The 26476-nt window shown below is 41.8% G+C and overlaps 2 protein-coding genes across 5 annotated transcripts; one reads left to right on the forward strand and one right to left on the reverse strand.

Moving 5' to 3' along the window:
• The first annotated feature begins 812 nt into the window (after window positions 1-812).
• On the forward strand, window positions 813-4132 carry rnf181 (ring finger protein 181). Its single transcript, XM_061766497.1, has 5 exons — window positions 813-1203; window positions 2258-2388; window positions 3237-3352; window positions 3446-3520; window positions 3592-4132. The coding sequence occupies exons 1-5, from the start codon at window positions 1118-1120 to the stop codon at window positions 3649-3651; spliced, it is 468 nt and encodes a 155-aa protein (XP_061622481.1). The 5' UTR covers window positions 813-1117; the 3' UTR covers window positions 3652-4132.
• Window positions 4133-6063: 1931 nt separating this feature from the next.
• tmem150aa (transmembrane protein 150Aa) lies at window positions 6064-25046 on the reverse strand. Of its 4 annotated transcripts, none has more exons than XM_061766493.1 (8): window positions 24268-25040; window positions 19895-20166; window positions 18972-19019; window positions 18780-18866; window positions 17094-17161; window positions 11788-11915; window positions 11520-11697; window positions 6064-10397 (listed from the first exon to the last, which is right to left on the reverse strand). In XM_061766493.1, the coding sequence occupies exons 2-8, from the start codon at window positions 19957-19959 to the stop codon at window positions 10096-10098; spliced, it is 876 nt and encodes a 291-aa protein (XP_061622477.1). In that variant the 5' UTR covers window positions 19960-20166; window positions 24268-25040; the 3' UTR covers window positions 6064-10095. The 4 variants fall into 4 exon arrangements, with proteins under 4 accessions (XP_061622477.1, XP_061622476.1, XP_061622478.1 ...); XM_061766492.1 differs by having other exon boundaries at window positions 19895-20170; XM_061766494.1 differs by lacking the exon at window positions 24268-25040 and adding an exon at window positions 23025-23604 and having other exon boundaries at window positions 19895-20170.
• Between the last annotated feature and the right edge of the window lie 1430 nt (window positions 25047-26476).

Consider the following 26476-nt stretch of genomic DNA (forward strand, 5'->3'; position numbering starts at 1 on the left):
TGTTTGCAATGGCTCCTCTGCGCAGCATCTACTGTAAGACCACCAGGGTGGGTTTAAAGTACAGTACATTATAGAATGAAATCTTTGCTCTCTCTCCCAAGAATTCATGTAACAAATGTCAATGATTGGTCAGTATTTTACTAGTTATTTAACCAACATAATGCTTCCTTTTTTTGTTTCCAATTTTCATCTTTTCACGTTGAATGTCAAAAATATACTTTTGGTAGTGAGATTCCTCACAAATAAATTATGTTTTGGTATCAAATGTTTTCCAAAAGGTCTTCATTTGTTCTGCGGGATGACTTCATCAGATTTGGTGCAGCATCAGCAATAACACCGGTGGTGGAGTGGTGCCATCAAAAACTATTTTCAATGACAATTTACTTTATACTAGCAGCATGGTTAAGATTTAAAAGTAATCATACAGATGTGTTAGTTTGTCATTTTTATATTCATGTGTTGGGGGGTTGTTTATTTACCAGCTGTCTGCATACAGTTAAATGACAAACTTGCCCATGGTGATTAGAGAAATGCCTGTCAATTAGTTACCTGGGGGTAACTAATTGACAGCGTCTCGATTAAGTTTGGAAAATAATGTATATTTGTTTTTATTTCCCCCCTACTGGAAGTACTTTAAATCAAATTGGTTTTTCAACACGGGTTTCGAGTTATTTAAATAAAAAAATAACAAAATAACAGCGAGTAACTCAGTCACGGTGATTGGAGAAATGAAACACCACGTGACAAGAATAGTGGCACTTTTTCTAAGACTTTCAACGAAGAAGAACTGCGCTGATTGGACAAAAATCAGTACCACGTGTCCGGGTCAGTGCAACCCGGAAGAATGACAAATGTTTATTGTTGCAAGCCATCTCGAGTTTAGATAAGAACAAGTGGGATCTCGCTTCTTGAAAGACAAATATAATTGTCCAACAGCTCAACGAAATTACAGTTTTGTTTAGTTACATATACTGAATCTGTTTAACATTTTCACCGGCGACTACTTTGAACTCTTCCATAGCAAATCTTAGTTTACGTGCTCGTTCTTTTTCCACGTTGTGATCCCACGCCAAACTTCCACTGTTAGCATCTGCGTTTTAACCAAAGAGCTCCAAACATGGCTTCCTACTTCGACGAGCACGACTGTGAGCCCACCAACCCTGAGGAACAGTACCGCCAGAACGCCCTACTTGAACTGGCCAGGTGATGATCCACTCGGCAGTCACGTATGGAAAGACATTTGAGAATTTCTTCCATATCCTTGATGTCCATCTTAACGTCCGTGTCTTCACTAGTGCTACGAGTAACACTAGTGAAGCGCTAGATGTTAACTAGTAGAATTTTATGTCACCAACTAGTAGTAGTGGTTGTCATACGTTTTTCCACAAAGCACCACCTTAAAAAGAATACTTGGCTCTAAAAGTACTACTATCCTGACCAGCATTAAAATAAAGTAGCGTAGTAGATCTAACTCTTCATAAAAAAAAAGTATATTTAAAACATTACAGTATTGTAAGCCACTAACAACATGCACTAAAATATAAGAAAACTAAAAACCCTGAGATACTTGAACTCCTCCACTTGGGGCAGGATCTCATCCCCCGACCCGGAGAGGGCACGCCACCCTTTTCCGACTGAGGACCGTGGTCTCAGATTTGGAGGTGCTGATTCTCATCCCAGGCGCTTCGCACTTGGCTGCGAACCGCTCCAGTGAGAGTTGGAGATCGCGGCTCGATGACGCCAACAGAACCACATCATCTGCAAAAAGCAGAGATGCAATACTGAGGGCAAAAAACCACACTGCTCCTCCTGAATCTGAGATTCGACTTCCCGACGGACCCTCCTCTCCAGCACCCCTGAATAGACCTTACCAGGGAGGCTGAGGAGTGTGATCCCCCTGTAGTTGGAACACACCCTCCGGTCCCCCTTCTTAAAAAGGGGGACCACCACCCGAGTCTGCCCATCCATAGGCACTGTCCCCGATGTCCACGCGACGTTCCAGATGCCAGAATTTCCTTGAAGCCGTCCGGAAGTCTTTCTCCATGGCCTCATCGAAGCTGGTTATCAAAGATATAATAATAATAATAATAATAATGCATTCCAGTTATATAGCACTTTTCTGGGCACTCAAAGATGCTTTACAATACTATTGAATAAATGCTCAAAGGGCTTTCCAGAGCTTCTTACCATAACAATCATGGCTTCATTCATGACATAATTTGAGCTTGTGTACTGGCTTGTGTTTGCTTGTGTGAAGGTCTCTGATGCAGGGTTTGGACTTGATGGACTCGGGGGATTCGTCAGACTGGAACCAGCGTCTTCCTCCCCCTGCTGCAAAAGTAGCTGTGCAGACACTCAATGTAGTTGTTATTTCTCCCGAACAAACAGGTGACACATGGATATGCGTTTCACGCGAATATTTGTTATTCTGCTGAGATACTCTGCAGCAAAAAATTATTTGTGCTTGTCGTTATGATCACATTGATGAAGCATCAAAGTATAAAGAGTTGTCAGTAGTTCCAAAGTCTTAATCCATTTGAGACTGTAGCCCTGTCTCATGCAACTGGACACCCCAGCCCATATATCACACGCATGCATTTAATTTTTTTTCCCCTTTTCACCTTGTGCATCACCAACCAGTCACTATATGACCACCTGCACAATGTAATGAAATTTACAAGAACTGTATGAAAAATTCTGCCTTTACAAATATAATGTACATGTTGATTGACACTGTCAGAGTGGTATTGATTTCAAATATAGATTTATTGTGGTTGTAGTTGGAACAGTACTGCTGGTCACTATATGGTATATCTCGTATAATTGGATCAATAAGGGTAAGGGCACATTAAAAAAGTTATTGATTTAAAATTTTAGGCATTCACGGTAAAATCAATCCTCGTTGACAGAGCAAGTGGTGGTGGTCTATTGAAATACACTTATTTTCATAACAGTAACGACATTAACACCTTTATAAAAATCATGCGAGTTGTACAATTTATGTGTTGCAGTTGAAAAGTGCATAAATGATCTCGACGACTCATTAAACCCATCACACGCTTGCTTGCCTTTATACAATCGTAATAATGGTAAAGCCATGCAATAGTTCTGACATATTCACCCATATTTATTCATATCTCAGAAATAACATCATTTCTGCTTTTAGGAGATTATATCCAAATGACCCATACATGCATGACTGGTGTCTGAGCAAAGTTCACGTTTTGCTTTTGCAGACAAAGGCCTGAAGTGTCCCGTTTGTTTGCTGGAGTTTGAAGAACAGGAGACGGTTCGAGAAATGCCCTGCAAACATCTTTTCCACTCGGGATGTATACTGCCGTGGCTGGGCAAGGTACATGCGTAAGAACGCCCGCGTGTTTTCGCTTCAGCGTGTTGCTAAATAGCATTCTTTCTCATGAATCTCAATATTCGCCCTCAACACAAGACTAACTCCTGCCCGCTGTGTCGACTTGAACTACCAACTGATAATCCAGACTATGAAGAGTTTAAGAAAGACAAGGTGAGTGTGCGGATGCACTGAACACACGCTGTGTATTCGCATAAGAGGTTTGCTTAGTGTGTGTCATGTAGGAGAGAAGAAAACAAAGAGAGTACAGACTGGAGGACCTCCATGGAGCAATGTACACATGACAGTGACCTTTCACATTGCCAAATATTCAGCAAGTTGTTAACTGTCGGAGTGAAAGTGCACACGTTCAGCAGTAGTGACTCTGTATTCTTACCATTTCCTCAAAAGTATATTTAAATTATGTGACCTCTTTGATTTGTTCCATGTCCGATTTTCATTGATTCCATATATTTTGTATGATATCATATGACATTTCCACTAGTAAGGATTTACTGTATATTGTATAGATATTTTACTAATACATCTCTACAATCTACTGTTACGGATGGCTCTTGTGACGTGTTTTGTCTGGTTCTATGACTCTATTTTAAAACCTCGTGATGGTTTACAGCAGGGATGATGTAATGTACTAGCTCAAATAACTTACATTTGCAACATATGCATGCAAGTGTTTTAAAGCACGAACTTGACGGCTTAGTTCTGATCTATATATATATTTTTTAAAATCGACTTTTAAATAAAATCATTTGTTGTATGATTCAATCTTGAACATGCTTGACTTCCTTGGTGCGAGTTATATTGTAAGTGCCAACCCAGCAATTGTACAGTGCCACCAGAAAATATTCACACCAGACATGCAAATCCATCGCCTTTCGGCGAAATTTGCCGTTTTGAACTCAAAATAGGCCATTAATGTGAATCGTATCGATCCGATGACTTTTTCCTGGAGGGACGAGGGGTTCGCCGTCGCTGATGTTATAGACTGTTTCGTACTCCTTGAACGCTGGCAGCTCGATCCATTCCACACATCCATCATCCGCACGGATGTAATCGTGAATATTACTCCACAGCGGCCTCAGGTTCCGATAAGGAGATAAGTATTCATCTCCTTTGCTATGACCCTCAAACTTAACCTCGATACAACTTATTTCCACTGATCTTCCTATAGATGCTTCGACAACTTTGAACGAATTCCACCTGTGGTAAATTCAGTTGATTGAACATCATTTGGAATGGCACACACCTGTCTATATAAGGTCTCATAGTTGGCAGTGCATATCAGAGCAGAAACCAAGCTAATGAAGTCTCAGGAATTGTCTGCAGATCTCCATGACCGAATTGCGTCAAGGCACCAATCTGTGGAACGATACAAAAGAATTTCAGCAGCATTGAAGGTACCGAAAAGCACTGTGGTCTCAATTATTCGGAAATGGAGGAAATTTAGAACCACCGGGACGCTTCCTAGATCTGGCCATCCAACCAAGCTGAGTAACCGGGGAGAGGTGAACAAGAACCCTACCGTTACTTGCGGAGAACCATCCAGAAGGTCAACCATTGCTAACGCACGCCACCAATCAGGCCTTTATGGTAGAGTGGCCAGATGGAAGCCACTTCTCACTAAAAGGCACATGACAGCCCGCTTGGAGTTTGCCAAAGGGCACCTTAAGGATTCTCAGACCTGCAGAAACAAAATTCTCTGGTCTGATAAAACCAAAATAGAACTTTTTGGCCTGAATTGCAAGCATCATTTCCGGAGAAGAAGAGGCACTGCTCATCACCTGACTAATACCAGCCCTACTGTGAAGCATGGTGGTGGCAGCATCATGTTGTGGGGCTGTTTTTGTTGTTGCAGGAACTGGGCAACTAGACCGCATAGAGCAGGGGTGTCAAACTCATTTTTGTCGCGGGCCACATCGTAGTTATGGTTTCTCTTGGAGGGCCGTTACGGCTGTGAACCCATATGAATGTATGAGCGCTTCATGTTATTACATATACACAAATTGATGGATAGCTACTTTTAAAATCAGAAGGCAGTAAAATGTTCGACTAGTATTATTTAATTTATTTTAAAAAGAACATCGGTAACAAACAAAATGCTTGCAATATCTCAATGTTTTTAAAAGTGAAGGCAATTTGCAATTTTGGCATTTTAGCTGGGAACACGAAGTAGATGCACATGATTTAGTTTTGCGGGCCACATAAAATGATGTGACGGGCCAAATCTAGCCCCTGTGCCATAGAGGGTAAGATGACAGTTGCCAAATATAGACAAATTCTTTGAGAGCTTGCGCCAGAGAGGTCTGGAACTCAGTCTAGGGCGTCGATTCACCTTCCAACACGACAGTGACCCAAAACACACAGTCACAATAACAAAGGAGTGGCTTTAGGAGCAGCATGTGAATGGCCCAGACAAAACCCGGACTTGAATCCAATCGAACATATCTGGAAAGACCTAAAAATAGCTGTCCACCGATGCTGCCCATCCAAACCTGACTGACCTTGAGAGGCTCTGCAGCGAAGGATGGGATAAAATGCCCCAAAACATTTGTGCCAAGAAGACTTGAGGCTGTGATTGCTGCCAAAGGTGCTTCAACAAAATATTAAGCCAAGGGTGTGAATACTTTCTGGTAGCACTGTAACATCAGTTGTGTGTGTGTGCATTTGCCAGGATGTCTCCAAAATAATAACCACAATCATAATTTAAGATTTTATTTCATATTTGAATATAAATCTCTGTCAAATTAAAAGACCTAAATGATAGACAAAGCATACATATTTACAGAATGTAAAGAAGACAACGAAAGCAAGTGTATTTGGGGATCTCATTTGACACAATTGATAATCACTTCAATGCATCCATTTCGTGTGTGCGTGTATATATATATATATATATATATGTATACACACACACACACACACACACATAGAAAACATATACACACACACACATATAGTATGACTTTGGGCAAGAGGCGGGGCACACCCTGAACTGGTCACCAGCCAATGTCAGGGGAGTTCAAGCAATGTAAAAATAATTTTTTTTTGTTTTTTTGCACATTTTTTTACAAAACAAGTCCAGTGTTCAATGTGGCGGACTGTAGTGATGCAGAATAATAAATACACAACCTGATGTGATGGCTCATACAAGCTGCCAGTCGAAGTCACGCCCGTGACTTTGGTTGAACTGAAAAAGTGGTGAACATGGCTAAGGCTCAACACAAAGACCCAAACAAAGGAAATGTGTTTCCCTGGCACATAATCAGGGATAAGGCTAAATCTGTTTACTCGCAAATCTGTGCACCTTTTAAAAACAAAACAGAAAACAATCCAAATTGGTCAGCGGCGCGACACTCGATTGAAACAAGCACCTTTATCTTAATCGTAGTGTTCAAGAGAGAAGAATTAACTGGACAACTGATGGCTTTGCAGGAAATACTGTGAGGTCCTGAGACCATCACTCAGTGTACATACACAATGGACTCAAATTAACTAGAGTCAACAAGGTCCAGACTAGCGCAAACTGGAAAAAGAAGTTAATACTTGCAGCAAACTGGAGAAGTACTGCAATAGATAATACATTTCAGAAGGCAAAAAGTCTTTATTTCAAGGGTCATTTTGTTGGCCTACGCTGTGAGATACGTTTGTTTTTTTTGGCGATATTAAAGAAATCAACAGTGTAACTAACTGCGAAGAGATCGTATTGGGACTAAGAAGCACACGAAAAGTTAAAGATGACCAACATAAGACTGAACTCGGGACCTTATTTAAATTGCTCCAGAATGATGGGCACATAAAAGATCAACCGAGAACATGATGCGTCAATCACGCCTGTACCTCCTGATTCCCGTTTGAGCCTTGGGTAAGTCTTATGAGGTTCAACGTTACAAAGTCAAAAGATTAGGTCAGCCAACTACAACCCCAATTCCAATGAAGTTGGGTTTAATTGAATACACTACAAAGACAAGATATATAATGTCCAAACGCCGTTGACTTCTCTGGGCCCGAGCACATCTAAGATGGACTGATGCAAAGTGGAAAAGTGTTCTGTGGTCCAACAAGTCCACATTTCAAATTGTTTTTGAAAATTGTGGATGTCATGTCCTCCGGGTCAAAGAGGAAAAGAACCCTCCGGACTGTTATGGACGCAAAGTTCAAAAGCCAGCATCTGTGATGGTATGGGGCTGTGTTAGTGCCAATGGCATGGGTAACTTACACATCTGCGAAGGCACCATTAATGCTGAAAGGTACATACAGGTTTTGGAGAAACATATGCTGCCATCCAAGCGACGTCCTTTTCATGGACGCCCCTGCTTATTTCAGCAAGACAATGCCAAACCACATTCTGCACGTGTTACAACAGCGTGGCTTCGTAGTCAAAGAGTGCGGGTACTAGACTGGCCTGCCTGCAGTCCAGACCCGTCTCCCATTGAAAATGTGTGGCGCATTATGAAGCGTAAAATACGACAAGGGAGACCCCGGACTGTTGAACAGCTGAAGCTGTACGTCAAGCAAGAATGGGAAAGAATTCCACCTACGAAGCTTCAACAATTAGTGTCCTCAGTTCCCAAATGTTTATTGAATGTTAAAAGAAAAGTTGATGTAACAGTGGTAAACATGAACCTGTCCCAGCTTTTTTGGAACGTGTTGCAGCCATAAAATTAAATACAGTTTATCAGTTTGAACATTAAATATCTTGTCTTTGTAGTGTATTCAATTATATATAGGTCGAACATGATTTGCAAATCATTGTATTCTGTTTTTATTTATGTTTAACACAACGTCCCAATTTCATTGGAATTGGGGTTGTACCTGAACGTATTGAATGAGTAGCGTTTTCCATCAATGTATCCTTCCTTGACGAGATGAACATACTTCAAAATGACAATTCCAGCATTTATGGCCTTCAAGTAGTGAAAGTGATTCAAGGGAAACCCTTCTCTGTCATCGATACAGTAAAAATGAAAGCAACACCGGATGGAAATATTCAATGTTTTGAAACTAAATTAGCATGTTGATGTGTACAGTAATTGAGACTTTGTGACTTCTTCTGGTATGTTACTGGCTTAAATAGTCCTGTTTGATTCACGGGGGGCCGTAAACACTTCAAAGAGGTCATTCGCTCCTACTGTAGATCTTGAATTGTCTCTCAACGGATTCTCTATTATTATTAGTTGCATTGTATAAGGCAGTGCTTACAAAGGGTAATTTAAATTGTGTTCCCCCCACTTCACATTTGAAAAGGGTTCAAATTCAAATAATTCAGATCAGAAAATACAAGCCAACTTGACTCTGGACTTGCTCTGATTTGTCGTAATTGAAGCTTGATGCGATAATCGTCGTCAACATTCAGGATTCTCTCTGTACTACACAAACAATTAATATTCTCATTTAAAAAGTGCCAGCTGTGCAGAAATCCATAATGTGGGAAACTTTAAACAAGGCCACAGCAGCCAACAAAATGTAAAATAAAAATTAAAAAAAAACCTCAATCAAGGCAGCCCAGTTCTCTACCTAACGATCTACATACCTTAAAGGTACATTTCATCTAAAAGGGTTCATGGTCCTAGATTTAACCTCCCACCAGCTTTGGAAAAAAAGCTGCTCCAAGTTTGGCCTCATCCTGCTAACCGACAAACGCGTGCATTTAAAAAAATTTAAATAAATACTCGACACCAACTCAACTCTAAACCAAGGAACAACATCAAACATCAAATCAGAAACTATCTTGGAAACATTCAATGATCAAACAACCATGACACATTCCTATAGCATCACTACAAAAGCCTTTCTGCCGTCGAATTTAGCAAGACGCCATACAAAAAGTCATGCACTGAATTGCTAGTTAAGGGACAGATTTAACTAAGAACAAATTGTCCGATTTTCTTTGTTGAATGAATGAAACCAAAACCAATTTGAGACTTAGCTGTGCTGCATGTTCCCCCATTTTGGAGGACTTGAGGACATTGTTTAGGGGTGTGTTGTTGCACATTGCAGGAAAATAGGCCCGGTGTAACCTAGTACAGTGGTACCCAGCTCGTAATTCATTTTACACGTAGAGTGTTCCCTCGCTACAGTATATCACGGTTGACCTATTGCAGATTCAGCGCACTGTGTGGATTTTTCTTTCCATATTCATAGCGTGTAATTCGCCATATCGCAGGTTTCGAGTGTATTGCTTTTTGTGGAACAAAAAAAAGAAACACTTCCTAGCCTGAAACATAAAAACAAAAACAAAAAAAACACATCACAAGGAATAAGTAGTACATCGTGTGCAGTACTACTGTACATTACTGTTTAAGAGTTGAAAAGGTCTTTAAGAATACAGAAAGTGTTTATAATAGTATGGTAGTGTGGAGAAGATTAATGAGTGGGGAGGTTTTTCAAAAATATATAAATAATAGCAAATATATATGTGGGCGCTACTTTGCAGATTTCACCTGCCGTGGGGGTGGTCCTGAACCTAACCCCCTCGATAAACGAGGGATTAATGTATATCAATCATTTGTAAGTCAAGGTACCACTGTTTTGTGCTTGACTTTTCATATGATTCCTGTAAGAACACTGCATGAGGCTGAAGCTGCTCACCGCTCCAGCTGACTTGCACCTTGTTGGGGGGGGGCGGTGGAGTTATTCCAGCCGTACAGACCGAACTAGTCTCTCTCTTGGGATGCTGACTCAGTCATCTTTCCATGTGGTAGGCGTCCATGGAGCTCCTCCGTGCAGGGCTACAACATGGCTATACTCTCAGGGGTACAGTTGAGATGCGTGGATGTGCTGCTCCCCCCGGGTGACTTGAGACCCTTCGTGGCCCCGCTCAGTGCCGAATCACAGGCCCTGGGGCCCAAGATCACCCCCGAGCCGTGGCGGAGACACTGCTGCAGGCCGGCCATCATGGTCTCGCCGGTGACCGTCCCAAACTCGTAGGTGAAGGTGCCATAGAAAACCAGGATGTCCACGGTGAAGACCCACTCGCAGATGGCTGCGGCGTGCTGGAGCGTGAAGCTCTCGTGCACAAAGAAGATACCACCTGAGAGGAGGGCGTTAAGGAGCAATGGCGAGCAGGGAGCTTGGCTTTCTATGCTGTTCCAAAAAGAAGAGTAAACCTCAGAGAGCTACAGTAAATCATGTCTTGAGTGAGAAACATGTAGATGTCCGGGATCTGCATATCAGTTATCCGTACAAGCGGACCGCAGTCATTGATGGAGTGGGACGGACTCAGGGACAGCTTCTTCCCAGTAGCCATCACCACATTCAAGTCATGAACAAAAACCCCGCATAATTCACCACGCCACATAGCTCTGGACCCTTACGTATATTTAAATAAATATATATATATAAATAAACCACATACACACAAAAGGTAAACACTTGTCTGTCCATTCACAATAAGGGCTAGGCGACCAATCAAAATGTTATTGCGATTTGGACTTCTCACGTTCATAAAAACAAAACTAAAGCAGTTTTTTTTGCCCACTGCCTGTTTTCTGCTCCTTTGTCTGCCATTGCCTTTTTGTGGCATGTCTGTTTCGTCAAACAAACTTCGGGAGTATGGGGTACCGAACCCCCTGATACGCGCTGTTCCGGTCCCTGTACGACCGGTGTCAGAGCACCTCCGAGGTGTTCCGGGCATGTCCCACCGGGAGGGGACCCTGGGGACAACCCAGGACACGCTGGAGAGACTACGTCTTTTGGCTGGCCTGGGAACACCGCGGGATCCCCCCGGAAGAGCTGGATGAAGTGGCTGGGGAGAGGGAAGCCTTGGGCGTCCCTGCCAAAGTTACTGTCCCCACGACCTGACCCATATTGTTTTACTTTTTACTAATTTATTTTCTGGTTGTTCTTTTAAGTTATATTTAAAGTTGAGTTTCGGTAGCTGAATAAATACTAAAAGTTATCATTTTTTAAAATTGTATTTTAAAGTTTTGAAACCAATGAATAATTGTGTTTATTAATTGTCATTTCAATATCAGTCAAAATAAACATGATTAGAATTTTTTCCAATAATCGCCTAGCACTAATTCACATGCACACAATGTAATCATCTTTGTGTCCATGAATAGACAACAAAATGTAAACCTTTGTACGTCTATTTACATACTTGATACGGCCATTCCAGCACCACCAAGAGGTCTGGAACAGAAAAGGATACTGAGTACGAGGGACACCATGGCTCCGAGTGTCAGAGCCACACGGAAGTGGGCCATCCAGTAGTCAAGGGCGGTGACGGCCACCCGATAGGTGAGCACGCACTGCAAGCACACAAAGAGCAGACCCGCTGGAAAGGCCACGCCGGCGCCGACATAGTGAAGAGATTTGGCGTGGTCAACCTGTCAGACCGATCAACACAATCAGACTCCACTTTGGTGCCCAAAATGTGGAAGTGCAGCGTATTAAAGGTGAGCAAGCAGTGAGTTTACCTGGAAGTTGCCCACCATGACCAGACCCACTGCGTTGGTGCAGCCCGACACTAGAGCGCTGGTGTTGATCCAACATCTGTGGCTGTGCTCTATCACCTGAGCGTAGCGCAGAAGGCACACCATCACCACTGCAGACAACAAACGCACATTTGCATGAAACCAAACAGCACACATTATATCTCAAAGACGAATGCAATACACATTTTGTACAGTATTTTGTGGAGATCTACTAAAAATGCATTTTGTTCCTTGATTGCCTTGGCAAAGGGCTGGTTAAGGTCCAGTGATTGACTTGGCCAGTCTAAGACCTTCCACTTTGCCCCCCCCTGAAGAAGTCATTTGTTGTGTTGCAGTGTGTTTTGGGTCATTGTCTTGTTGCATGATGAAGCTTAGATGCGTTTTTCTGTAAACTGCCAGACAACATGGTTTTGTAGACTTCAGAATTCATTCTGCTGCTACCATCATGATTTCCATCATCAATAAAGACTAGTGAGCCCGTTCCAGAAGCAGCCATGCAAGCCCAAGTCATAACATTACTGCCACCATGCTTCACAGATGAGCTTGTGTGTTTTAGATCATCAGCAGATCCTTTCTTTCTCCATACTTGGGCCTTTCCATAGCTTTGGTAGAGGTTAATCTTGGTCTCATCAGTCCAGAAAACTATGTTCCAAAACTTTGCAAAATCCAATCTGGCCTTTTTGCTGATGAGTGGTTTGCATCTTGTGATATGGCCGGGGTTCGATCCCTGGCCCCACCTGTGTGGAGTTTGCATGTTCTCCCCGTGCCTGCGTGGGTTTTCTCCGGGCACTCCGGTTTCCTCCCACATCCCAAAAACATGCGTGGTAGGTTAATTGACAACTTTAAATTGCCCGTAGGTGTGAATGCGAGTGCGAATGGTTGTTCGTTTCTATGTGCACTGCGATTGGCTGCCAACCAGTTCAGGGTGTACCCCGCGCCTCCTGCCCGATGATAGCTGGGATAGGCTCCAGCACTCCCGCGACCCTTGTGAGGATAAGTGGCTCAGAAAATGGCTGGATGGATTGATTGTCACATGTCAAAGGTAATCTTGTCTCACCCCATGTTTCCATATCCCATCATGTTGATTAGTGGTCAGTATTTTGGTTTCAATGTTAGTTTGATGATAGATTTTTGGACTTTAAGTTAGTATTTATAGTTTTCCCATGCACATTGTTTGCCATCTTTGTTTTTGGAATTAAATATCATTTGTGAGACTCCTGCATGCCTGGCTTGCCTCCCTGCACTTGGGTCCTCCACTTCCTTGCCTCCAGTGCCTTCAAAAACCCAAAACGTGACAGAGGTAGTGCTTCCAAGTAGCAGATATTTTGCAGAGGTTGCCTTCCCCTACCTGTACAACTCTACATAAAAGAGCATAACAAAGCAAGGTGGGATGCCGCATTACTCTTCCCACAACAGACACGGACCAGCAGTGCCATGCAGTTTGACAGCTCATTTTATGTTACATTGTTGAACATTTATAATATAAATTAAGGACCGTGTTTCATCACGTTTTGAAACAATAGGGCACACCCCCACCCCTTCCAAGAATGAAGAGCAGAGGAGGAAAGAAATGGTAAAAAATGAGTGGTGATCCAGCATGACAGGAGTAACGGAGGAAGGCCATGGAGGGTGCATGAAGGAGCAGGGGAGGGGTGGTCATGGAAGGAAACTGGATTCATTATTGATTTAGAGAGCTCTGGCTATTTCAAGCCCCTCTGCAGCTCTAGACGCTGACATGGGCACCACACAGTACATACACATAAAAATGGATGACAATCATACATATACTTTTGCATGCGCATAAGGCAAATGTTAATTTCACAATATAATAACCAAGGGTATCGAGAATCATGTACCATAATTTCTCATGTACAATACACACCCCCAAAGTTGACCTAAAAATTCTGGAAAACCCTTCTACCTATGTATAATGCATTTTTACAATGCATGATTTTGCTTCTACCCATATGATCAAAACATGGAGTATTATCTGTATTTTGTTGTTTTCAAATAATTATTCTGAAGTTAAGCACTTCATTTGAACACGTAATGCTTTTTTAAAATTTACTTACTCTTATTTTTAAATTCACAGCCCTACTTTTATTTAGTAAATTAGAAAACACACAGTTGTGCTCATATGTTTGATTACCCAGGCAGAATTTGTAAGATGGGTAAAATGTTTTAAAGAAAACATGAAGGGCCAGGCGAAACACTTAATTTTATTTTAATGAGATTCAAATGAAACGGTCAAGCATTTCAGAAAAGCTTTGTCATTAAATAAATTAATGATGGTTGTTGTTCAGTTATCCGTCATATTTTAAAAAAAAACTATATTTCACAAATTCTGCCAGGATATGTAAGCTTATGACCACAACTGTACGTGTATGCAGCAGAGGTGGGTAGCGTAACCAAATATTGTACTCAAGTAAGAGTACTGTTACTTTAGAATGTCTCGAGTAAAAGTAAAAAGTAGTCATCCAAATATTTACTTGAGTAAGAAAGTACTCAATGAAAAAAATACTCAAGTAAAGAGTAACTTCAGATTATTATTATTATTTTTTTTTTTTTTAAATCAGAGCACGAACATCAAATAAAAAAATAATATATGGGAGTCGACACACACCTGCCACCATTTCAAATCTTAACCGCCCAAAAACCAACAACACATACATTGGGCGCTACAGAAAAATTATTTGCTTTACTCGATTAAATGTCTTCATGAAGAAGCTGTTTGCTGAACAGACTTATTGATTGTGTGTGCGCGTGCGTGTGCGACACCATAGGGATAGTGCTAATTTTGCCATATCCACTGCCAAAACAATAAAAACATCTGCAACTTACCGCAAGGTGTTTTCTCGAGTTAGAAGGGGGCTGGAATATCCAAGTTTGGGCAGTCACAATTTAAGAGCTGCATGATAAAGCTGTTGTTTTTTGGAATCTGTAAAATAAACAGTAGCGATTGGCTCGCGAAGGCTACATGCGCGGTCACGTGACTGACTGCCTTGTGTCATCTGATTGGTGAATTGGAGTCAAATGACAGTGATCCCGTGTGATTGGCGCAACGGGCAACCTGTGCAGAAGTCGAAGACAGAGTCTAAAAACAGACGCGCACAAGCAAGAATGAATAAATAAAAGTAGCGAACGGCATGTCGACCATTGTAACGGAGTAAAAGTATCGATCCTTCTTCACATAAATACTCAAGTAAAAGTAAAAATTACGGTGCATTTAAAGTACTGTGACAAGTAAAGTTTATGGAAAATGTTACTTGAGTAAATGTAACGGAGTAAATGTAGCGCGTTACTACCCACCTCTGATATGCAGTCATACGTCATTGGAATGAAATTAATGTAGGCTACACCTTTTTCATAACCACTAGGTGGCGTTGGCATTTTGGAATGAAAGTGTACAGCTTTTCATAACCACTAGATGGCGGCATACATTGATAAAATGTGAAAGTTTTTTTTTTCCATTTGCCCCTATACCTATGTACAATGCACACTATTGATTTTTGACAATTTTTTTGGGGGGGGGGGGCGAACTGCACATTATACACGAGAAATTACGGTACCTCTTTTAAATATCAAGTGTGTCTAGCTTGCCATAAACTTAAAGCAGAATGATTACACTGGGGAACACCATTTTTGTTAAGTTTGGTCTGATAGCTGTTTTTAACAAATTTATGGGTGCGGAATCCAAAACTGGTCTCAGTTTTTCTCTATCACGTCAAGTTTTTGAATTACAGTTTCCTGTTTTCTTAAAAAATATGAAAAATACTGTACTTAACTGCCGGCACGGAGGACGACTGGTTAGCACATCTGCCTCACAGCTCTGAGGACCGGGGTTCAAATCCCGGCCCTGCCTGTGTGGAGTTTGCATGTTCTCCCTGTGCCTGTGTGTGTTTTCTCCGGGTACTCTGATTTCCTCCCACATCCCAAAAACATGCAGGGTAGGTTAATTGAAGACTCTAAATTGCCCGTAGATGTGAATGTGAATGGTTGTTTGTTTATCTGTGCCCTGCGATTGGCTGGCGACCAGTTCAGGGTGTACCCCGCCTCTCGCCTGGAGATAGCTGGGATCGGCTCCAGCACGCCCGCGACCCAAGTGAGGATAAGCGGAACGGAAGATGAATGAATGGACTGTACTTAACAGATATGTGCTTGCTTTATAAAACTTTCCAAATATTGACATACAATGAGATATGAAAGAAACAGGCATGACTGCAATGTTTACTTAACGTTATTATGTTTTACAAAGGATATGGCCCAAATCCTCTTAATTCCTACTATGCTAGCTTTCTGTTTGCTGTTATTGATAGTACTGACCTACTGTATTGGGAGCTGCACACCACTCACCGCACTGTCTCAATTGTGACTCCACAAACAAGTTGCCACGTAGCTGTAGACGAGTCAAATCGTAATCAGATGGCAAGTCTTACTACAGCTAATCAGTGGAATTTTGCTTATCTGGAGGGTAAGCTGTGGAGAAAAAACTTGACATGCTAGAAATGCTACAATTACTTCAATTTTGGAATCAGCATGCAAATTTTTCTTTAAATCCTCATAAAAATCTAGCTCAACAGAATATTTTCTTCAAATTGTTTACCAGTGTTAGTAATGGGAATTTTTACTTTATTATGAGGTGTTGTATGTAGAATTTTGAGGGAAAATGACTTTAATCTGTTTTAGAATTGGGCTATAACATAAAAGGTAGCTTGACACAGTCTGAAAGGTAATAATGTGTAATTGTGGTGGTAGTTTGCAGCAGTGTAGAATTGTCCTGCATCATAATCGCCTAATATTTTGGATACCTCGATCAAGTTGAATATATTAGGAATAGCTTTTTGGTATGATTCAGTAGATTTATACACTGTACATGGCAACCACAACAATGAACATATTGTTATTATTAACTTTTCGACAGTGTCAATGAAAACTGACCATTTCATTATTCTCTTAATAAAGACAGAATGTTTGCGCCAGCTCTCGAACTGGATATCATTACATTGCGGCTGGTCGATGTATAGTCCCACCAGATTTCTACTACAGTGTACACTAATGTGGAATGCGACATCATCATCACCATGTTCCAATGGGGTACATTTGTTCAAAGGCACGCCAGAGGAAATACCTTTTGGAGAAACACGCAGTTGTTATTGCCAAGCAAAGCAACGCCTAGCACTAGTTTCATAGTTACAATACATACATGAGACAAATAACCTTCCATACTACGGCACGCACATTGGTTCATCAACATGTTTGTGTGTGGTTCATTTCAGTGGTGGTCTTACCCATGAAGGCTCCAACATTGCCAATGAGGCTAAACAGGCAGCTTTCAGGGGGGTAAGAACCACATTTACTGCAAAAGATGAAGACAAAACAGGGGCGTTAACAACAACACTTCACATACACCAACTCACTATAAACCACATGGTTTCGGTAAAATTGCCGAATCAGAATTGATCTGGGATTTATCAGTCTGTGCCTTCATCAGAATCATCTTTATTTGGCAAGTATGTCCAAAAAACACAAGGAATTTGTCTCCGGTAATACTCCGCCACTCTAGTACGACAACAGACAGTCAATTCACAGAGAACACTTTTGAGACATAAAGACATTGAGAAAAACAGTCACTGAGCAATAAAGGGTTGTTAGTTATCTGGTAAAGCCAGTACAATTTTTATTTAATTTTTTGGGAGAATTGCACTTAGCAACTAAGCATCTAGCACTTGGAGCAGTTTGAATGACTAATATAGCAATAGTCTGGTGCAATGACCATTGTGCAAAGGGCGCAGTTTAAAGTGACTAGTAGCGCGATAATCTGGGACAATGTTGATTGTGCAAATGTTGCAGATACTCCTCAGTGAGTGTGCAAGTGGGGCAGATGCTACTCTGACAACGTGGCGAGACTACTACAGTGAGTGCATGAGTATGTATAATTGGCCCGACAGAAATGTGACAACAAACTCAAGACAAAAAATAAATAAAATAAACATTGGCAGCATGTTGCAATGGAATTGTAGGTTAGCTGTTTAAGAAGTTGATTGCAAGAGGGAAGAAACTGTTGGAATGTCTGCTCGTTCTAGTTTGCATTGATTGGTAGCGCCTACCTGAGGGAAGGAGCTGGAGCAAGTCTGCCCTTGTGTAAGTGCGTCGTGTAATGTCGCCAAAGACGAACGAAAGCACAAAAACAAAAACAATAGAGCGCGTAATTTGGGACTTATTTGCTGGGTGTGGGGCCACTGACTCATTGTGACAAATAACTTATAACTATGCACATTTCTTGGCTATCCCCTCACTTCCACTCTGGTCCTATAGGTTTATAATTTACGCAGCCACTCCCACCACACCTCTGTTTTGCAGGCTCCCCCTCCTGTCCCTGTCCTGTCCTATATTGTCCACACATACAACACTCGAATCCAATGTGTTATTGTACTAGGTACTGTATAAAATGCTTTACTTTCCTCATCCTGTTTACTGCTAGTGCTTTGTCTTTTGTTGTCTTCTTTTCCTATATTTAGTTACCTTTTTACTCTCTCTCCTTTTTGTTTTTTTCTGTCACTCCCCTCTGTTCTGCTCGACTGAACGACTAATTATCAATAAATATCCACCAGAATACAAAGAAACCACAGCGGCATCTTAAAAAGTCCACTGTGACACAGTAAAACTGTTCCGGCATAAAACGGATACAGATCTTCCTTTCTGCTTGACCGAACAGCCAAAAAAAAAAGGCAGGGGGGGAAATCAAGGTGTGTGAAAGGGGCTTCTGGTTATTTAATGGAATCATTGTCTCGATAAACCCCTGGGCCTTGCGATTCCTTTTCACATGTTTGTGATGACAAGAGTAGGTTATACAAAGTGTGAATTGATGATGTCACTGAGCCATCACACCGTGTGGGAATCTAGGTCTGCGGGCCTTGCGGTGACTAACGCACTGTGCAGGAATTGAAGAAAGGAGGGAAGGTAGAACAGAATACCTGATGAGGGGAATGTCCTGGACGGTGCAACAGGTCTTGGGAAAGCCTGGTCGGAGCAGCTCCTCTGTGCACGTTACATTGTAGGACCTGCAGCATGACACAACCAGATCAGGACAGCTCACACTGAATCACCCCTTTTTTGTGTTCAGGAATATAGAGATTATGTAGCTTGTAGCCACTTTTCTCACACACCAGTTCTCTACAGGGCAAACATGGTGATTCATTACAGCCATGGCATACCTGGAAAGTAAACAACACAATGTCAACTGTCATAACACTATTCACAAGAGTATACAGAATATTGTTATAGAGGTTACTCATCACTTTTTAAGTTGAAGTAGAGAATTGCTCTATACCTTTTGAAAGCAGTAGCAAATTAAAATCATGTTCTTGTACACAAGTGTGCAGTGCTGGCCCCAATCACAAGATGGTCCCATTTACACTACAGCATGTGCTATTAGTTATATTGGTAATCATTTACAGGGGATCTTCAGTTTACGAGGGTACTGACATATCACATTTCGAGGTTTAAAAACGGCGCACAATGAACTAGTTTGTACAGTGTTGTAAGACTATGTCTTCATGCAGCACAAGGCGGCGCGTTCAGTTACTGTTGGAATTACTGCATTTCATTCAGGTTAATTCGTTGCCATATGAACAAAACTCCACCGTAAACGGGGCACCCCCTGTATTCCAACTCAAAGGCCCCGCTAGTTCACAAACTTCAAGAGTTGGAAAACTGGAATATGAAATTGGCGTGAAATAGACAAACCTTTGAAAGAATTTTGCCTCAATTATTTTTTGTAACTGTAAGTTTTCTAATTAATATGCATCATTACAGCCCCACTTGATAAAGAAACGCCCATGTGGGAAAGTCAACGCCCATGTGGGAAAGTCATGTCTATTTGTTTATTAAGAGGTGTATCTTTTGAACACTTATATTGCCATATATATTGCATGCATGAAATACGTTTTTGAGAGCAGTTATGTGAAGGCACGTATTGTCTGGTACTGTTATTACAAACAAGCAATGATAATGGCCACTTCAGCATTACAGTCACAAGTGTTGTAACAGGACGCTTGATAAGGTTTCAAGGCCTCCGTGCACCACTCACACTATCCATATTCCTGTGATGGAGAAGACAGACAGGCTGACCGGCAGGATGATCCAGGCAGTCATTGGGCTGGCAGTGAGCTGGCTTTGTCCCAAGCATGGGGTGACAGGGCGGCTTCAAGTCGGAGCGGTGACACGACACGGGTGATCAGGTTAGGTCGGGTGGGGTTGTGGGGTCACTCACACACAGGGGAATACAGGGAGGGGGGAAGGGGGATACGAGAGGACAGAAGGGGGTATGACACGGCGGTTCTGCTCCCGGAAACCTGCAACCTGCCTTCAACATGACAGAAGAAACAGTAAAGTGCTTTTACAGCCTTGACTGGTGTGGAATTGCACTGAGCTGTACTTTGACTTTCTCATGAAACTTTTTGAGGTAATCAAAATATTACGCACAGCTCTCATTATGATGCAGTGTATTTCTATACTAGCACTACAACCACAATAATCAACATCTTAAATGAATTACCGCTCTGAAAATCCAAACTGACCATTCTCATCTTTGTAACGTTAGAATACTTGATACAGTTCTTCAATTGGATATCGTATATTTTGCAAGTGTTCATAATGTTGCAGCTGATCAGTGTGCACCCCCCAATTCCAACGTTGTAAATAAAAACAGAACACAAGGATCTGCAAATCCTTTTCAAACTTTATGCAATTGAATACACGACAAATACAAAATATTTAATGTTCAAACTGATGAATGTTATTGCTTTTTTCAGATATTCTCTCATTTTGAATTTGATGCCTGCAACACGGTCCAAAAAAGCTGGGACAGAGGCAACAAAAAACTGGGAATGTTGAGGAAGGCTTTTAAAAAAAATAATTTGTTTTAATAAAATAAAATAAATAAAAAAATAAAAATAAAAAACACCTGCTCGCAACATTCCACAGGTGAACCGGTTAATTGGAAACAGGTGTGCGTCATGATTGGGTGTAAAAGGAGCATCCCCGAAAGTGTCAGTTGCTCACAAACAAGGATGGGTGAGGTTCATCACTTTGTGAACAAATGAGTGAGCAAATAGTTCAATAGTTTAAGAACAACATTTCTCAATGCACAATTGCGAGTAATTTAAGGGATTTTCATCACCTACGGTCCATAATATCATCAAAAGATTCTGAGAATCTGGAGAAAGCGCTGCACGTAAGCATAAAGGCAGAAAACCATCAATGAATGCCTGTGACCTTCGATCCCTCAGGCGGCACTGCTTTAAAGGGGACATATTTTACCAAACCAACTCTTTCTAGTATGTGGGATGTAATATTGTCTCTATGGTGCCACAGTAAACATGTGAAATATGAATTAAAATCGTCCACACAATCCTGAGTTCCAGATGTTTTTCTGCTGAGAGGCCTGAAATCAGGTCATTCGAATTTCTCGAGCTAGTATATGTCACTAGCGAAGATCTCCGACTAGCGCTGTCAACCAATCAGAGGAAAGGGCCAAATATGGACAAAGCGGATACAAAACTGGGTCAAACAGAAGTAGCTGTCAGAGGGGCCTTTTCTCAACACTCGTATGACAAAACCATGGTGTTTTCTGAAATAAAATTGCCACTTTTATACTAAGTTCATGTTAGAGAGTCCTTCTATGGAGGTCTTAATAGCCAAAATACAGGACCATTAAAAACCGGCATCATTGTGTAAAGGATAACGCCATGTAGGCTCAGGAACACTTCAGAAAACCATTGTCAGTTAACACAGTTCGTCGCTACATCCACAAATGCAAGTTAAAACTCTACTGTACAAAGCGAAAGCCATTTTTCAAAAACACCTAGAAATGCCGCCAGCTTCTCCCGAGTTCATCTGAGGTGGACTGATGTAAAGTGGAAAAGTGACTAGTCCACATTTCAATTTTTGGGGAAATCATGAACATCATGTCCTCTAGGCCAAAGACGAAAGGGACCATCCAGATCGCTATCAGCACAAAGTTCAAAAGCCAGCATCTGTGATGGTAAGAGAGTGTGTTAGTGCCCATGATATGGGTAATTTGCACATCTGTGAAGGTACCATTAATGCTGAAAGGTACATACAGTTCAGGTTTTGGAGCAACAAACTGCCATCCAATCAACGCCTTTCTGCTCGTTTCAGCAAGACAATGCCGAGCCACATTCTGCAAGTGTTACAACAGCGTGGCTCCATAGTAAAAGAGTACGGGTACTAGACTGGCCTGCCAGCAGTCCAGACCTGTCTCCCATTGAAAATGTGTGGCGCATGATGAAGCGCAAAATAGGACAACAAGGGTTTTTGGCGTCCCCTTGAGGAAGCGGCGCCATTAGCATTTGCTAACCCCGCCCTATGAGTGCCTGACATCAAGCAAGAATGGAAAAGAATTCCACCTACAAAGCTTCAACAACTAAGTGTCCTCAGTTCCCAAACGCTTATCGAGTGCTGTTAAAAGGAAAGGTGAAGTAACACAGTGGTAAACATGACACTGTACCAGCTTTTTTGGAATGTGTTGCAGGCATCAAATTGAAAATGAGTGAATATTTGCAAAAAAACAATAGTTGTTCAGTTTGAACATTAAATGCCTTTGTGGTGCATTACATTGAATATAGGTTGAAAAGGATTTGCAAATCATTGTATTCTGTTTTTTTTTTTTTTTTTACATTTTACACAACATCCCAACTTTATTGGAATTCGGGCTTGTAACTACTGTACCGTAAAAGTTATTCAACAAAACTGATTTGCTTTTTTTCCTACATACACCGACCTGATAAAATGGCAACCTGTGTTGTACGTACACGCACAAAAAAATCTTTCAAGCGGGCTCGGTATCGGACAGTCCCCCAGTGGAATACAATAACATTGTTTTTTTCTTCCTATGCTGCACCTTGACAAGCTCGACTAACAAGTGAGCAAAACACAATTACAGAACACCATGTTCCAGATGTTTAACTACATTTTTGATGGAGATCATTGTCTTGTCAGCACCTTTGACGTGCAAAGAACTTACTCTGAAAACTCTGACATACCAAATACAAAAAAAATAAATAAATAAATTGAAATTACACAAAATGATCACTTGATTTTTGGGGCATTGCATTACGTTACACACTAGGAACATGTGCATGCATGTTTTTTTTTTTTTTTTTAAGATGAGGGTGAATCAGTTTTATGGGACATACATTTACTGATAAAGATCCGATGACAGGTGGCACGCTGGACGACTGGTTAGCACACCTGCCTTACAGTTCTGAGGACCCGGGGTCAAATCGGGCCCCACTTGTGTGGAGTTTGCACGTTCTCCCCGTGCCTGCGTGGGTTCTCTCCGGATACTCCGGTTTCCTCCCACATTCCAAAACATCCATAGTAGGTTGATTGAAGACTCTAAATTGCCCGTAAGTGTGAATGTGAGAGCAAACGGTTGTTTGTTTATATATGCCCTGCGACTGTCTGGCGACTAGTTCAGGGTGTACCCTGCCTCTCGCCCAGATTCAGCTGGGATAGGCTCCAGTACGCTCACAAGCCCCTTGTGAGGATAAGCAGGACAGAAATTGGTTGGATGGATGGATGGATTCAATGACAGCAGACAGCATAGTTCGGTACAGTCGATGTGTCAGAACTTTTAGTGGACAACCCTGAAACTCTCATTTATTTCTCCCTTTGTTGTTACTAAATGTCAACAGAAAATGGGTGTATACACAGAAACCTCCCAGAAAGTTTTCACCGATAATAAACATATTGATATGTGAATACTTATCACTTACCGAATATTCCCATGGCAACAATTATTAAAAAAAATAATAATAATAAAAAAAAAAAAAAAAAAAAAAAAAAAACATACAATAATAACTTTTTGAAGTTCTGCCTTTGTGAAATTGCAATTCATACATGATCATTGCTTTGCTTTAGATAGGTCTTCTGTGTTTTCTTATTTAATGTTTGGGAGCATAAAATCAACCACTGATCTGTTTCTTCTTCTTTCCCCACCCGTTCAAGTGACACAGGTGATGAACAGGCATCATGGTCACATGTCACTCTCTGCAGAAGAGAAGGACCCTGCATGCAATGCAACACAGAGTGTGCACCTGCTTATTTGTGTTGAGTTGGGGGGGCACCATAAACACAACAGTCCAACTTGGAGCCGACGCCACACGGGGGGGCGGGGGGTCTCATAGAAGAGACACAAGTGATCTTCGGGACAGCCAAACGTCAAGTGGAACAATATTGTTGAATTGTCCCGTCTGCTCGAATGGTTAGCTGCGTTAGCTTAGACGCTACTCGTCGTCGGGTGCACTTTACCGGCTGCTCTTACGCTCGCCCGCATTATGGTCTCCGTTCGCGAGCCGCTCGTGAACGAATCAAGTCGAGGGCAGGCATGCGGATGCAACAATGGAATGAGTAGTATATTCATGAATTTGGACCTACCGCCTGCCTGCAAGACCCTCAGCGTACACCAACAACCTTGGTTTCCCTTTACAAAATAGCTCTTCATTAACTAATCAAGTGTACCACAAAACTAGCTTCCGTTTCCTCATTTTCAAAATAAGACATCGGCGTGGGTCGAACAAGTTCATGTTGTTCGACCAAGTCATCTCGGGAAATAAACAACACACTGTACGTAACTACTGTATATGTAATCACACTATGAGTAAATCCACACAACATGAGCGTTATGAACAAAAATTAAAAATAAAAACAACTTGGAACACTGGGAAAGTGGCAGTTTGCTGAGTTTGTATTCGGTAGCTGGTGTACATCGATGAAGCAAAACAACACAACACTGTTTCACCTACTGACATACAGCATATAACACTTTCGTGATATACAGTAAACACAACCTGAAACTATACATGTCCTTACCTAGCATTAAAAAAAATGCGAGATAAAGCTTTTATTTCGTAGAATCGCATAAATGCTGGCTAGTGTTGTAATGTAAATTGACTCCCGTGGCCCGGCCCTCCAAACTGTGGAGGACCACCTCTGCATTATCCAGGAACAATAAAAAAAAAAAGACTACTATACATACATACATACAAAAAAAAAAAAAAAGAACTGAAAAAAAAACAAATAATAATTTTTCATCACAAAACATACATTAGAACATTGGAAGTATTCTCATCAGTGTAAAATTATATCTGATGTGTCTGTTGCATTGATGACATTTGGCATTTCCCGTCTGTGTGTGTGTGTGTGCTTGTGTGTCATCAGTGACTCCATTGTTTTGAAAGCGCATTTCAGCTCAAGCTAATTATTGACAGTGCGTGGATTTCAGTAGAAATTGGAAATACATTGTGCAATACACTGAGTCACATATATTCTATTCTATAGATAAAGATAATGAGTGTGAATCGTTGTTCATCTATATGTGCCCTGCTATTGGCGAGCGACCTGTCCAGGGTGTATCCTGCTTCTTGCCTGAAGTCAACTGGAATAGTTTTTAACATTGCCTTTAATTTATAAAATGGTTGTTTGTTTGTATGTGTCCTGCGATTGGCTGGCAACCAGTTGAGGGTGTACCCCGCCTCCTGCCGGATGATGGCTGGGATAGGCTCCAGCACGCCCGCGACCCTAGTGAGGAGAAGCGGCTCAGAAAATGGATGGATGGATGGAACATGCTACACAATTTAAAGTATAAAATACAACATTTTCTTAATTTCAGATCGTCACTGCCAAACAAATCATGCGAGTAACTTTCCGTTGCAACACCTAATGGGACAAACCAAACGTAGCAACAACTTGACCTCTCTCACATTTCCCCCCTTTTTTTCTTCTTCCGTGTGTTCTGGACAGTTCTGGTCATTCTGACATGTTTCCAGAGTTCTCTGAGATCACATCATTAAATTTGCCACTACTCCAACAAAGAGCGAGCAGTATACCAGTATTTTCTATTATCCATCCATCCATCCATTTTCTACCGCTTATCCGAGGTCAGGTCGTGGGGGCAGTAGTTTTAGCAGGGACGCCCAGACTTCCCTCTCCCCAGCCACTTCACCCAGCTCGTTCCCAGGCCAGCCGAGAAACACAGTCTCTCCAGCGTTTCCTGGGTAGTCCCCGGGATCTCCTTCCGGTGGGACATGCCTGGACCACCTCGCAAGGGAGGCGTCCGGGAAGCATCCGCATCACATGCCCCAGCCACATCGTCTGGCTCCTCTCAATGTGGAGGAGCAGCGGCTCTACTCTGAGCTCTGAGAGTTGGCGATCACGGCATGATGAAGCCAACAGAACCACATCATCTGCAAAAAGCAGAGATGCAATACTGAGGCCACCAAACCGGACCCCCGCTACGCCTCGGCTGCGCCTAGAAATTCTGTTCAAAAAAGTTATGAACAGAATCGGTGACAAAGAGCAGCTTTGGCGGAGTCCAACCCTCACCGGAAACGAGTTCGACTTACTGCCGCCAATGCGGACCAAACTGACACCGGTCGTACAGGGAGCGAACAGCCCATATCAGGGGGTTCGGCACCCCATACTCCCAAAGCACAAATCTTAGCTCTGAACAATGCAGCATGCAACCCCCAATTAGCACGTATAGACCAGGGCTTAATACCTTCATCTTCTTGTATGGACATATATGCTGTCTTTCTTAGTTCGAGGGAAGCGCAAACCTTGCATTTGGGCTAAACAGGTAAGAACC

Source organism: Phyllopteryx taeniolatus, chromosome 3 (genome assembly GCF_024500385.1).
Source record: "Phyllopteryx taeniolatus isolate TA_2022b chromosome 3, UOR_Ptae_1.2, whole genome shotgun sequence".
In the NCBI taxonomy this organism is placed as follows: Eukaryota; Metazoa; Chordata; class Actinopteri; order Syngnathiformes; family Syngnathidae; genus Phyllopteryx; species Phyllopteryx taeniolatus.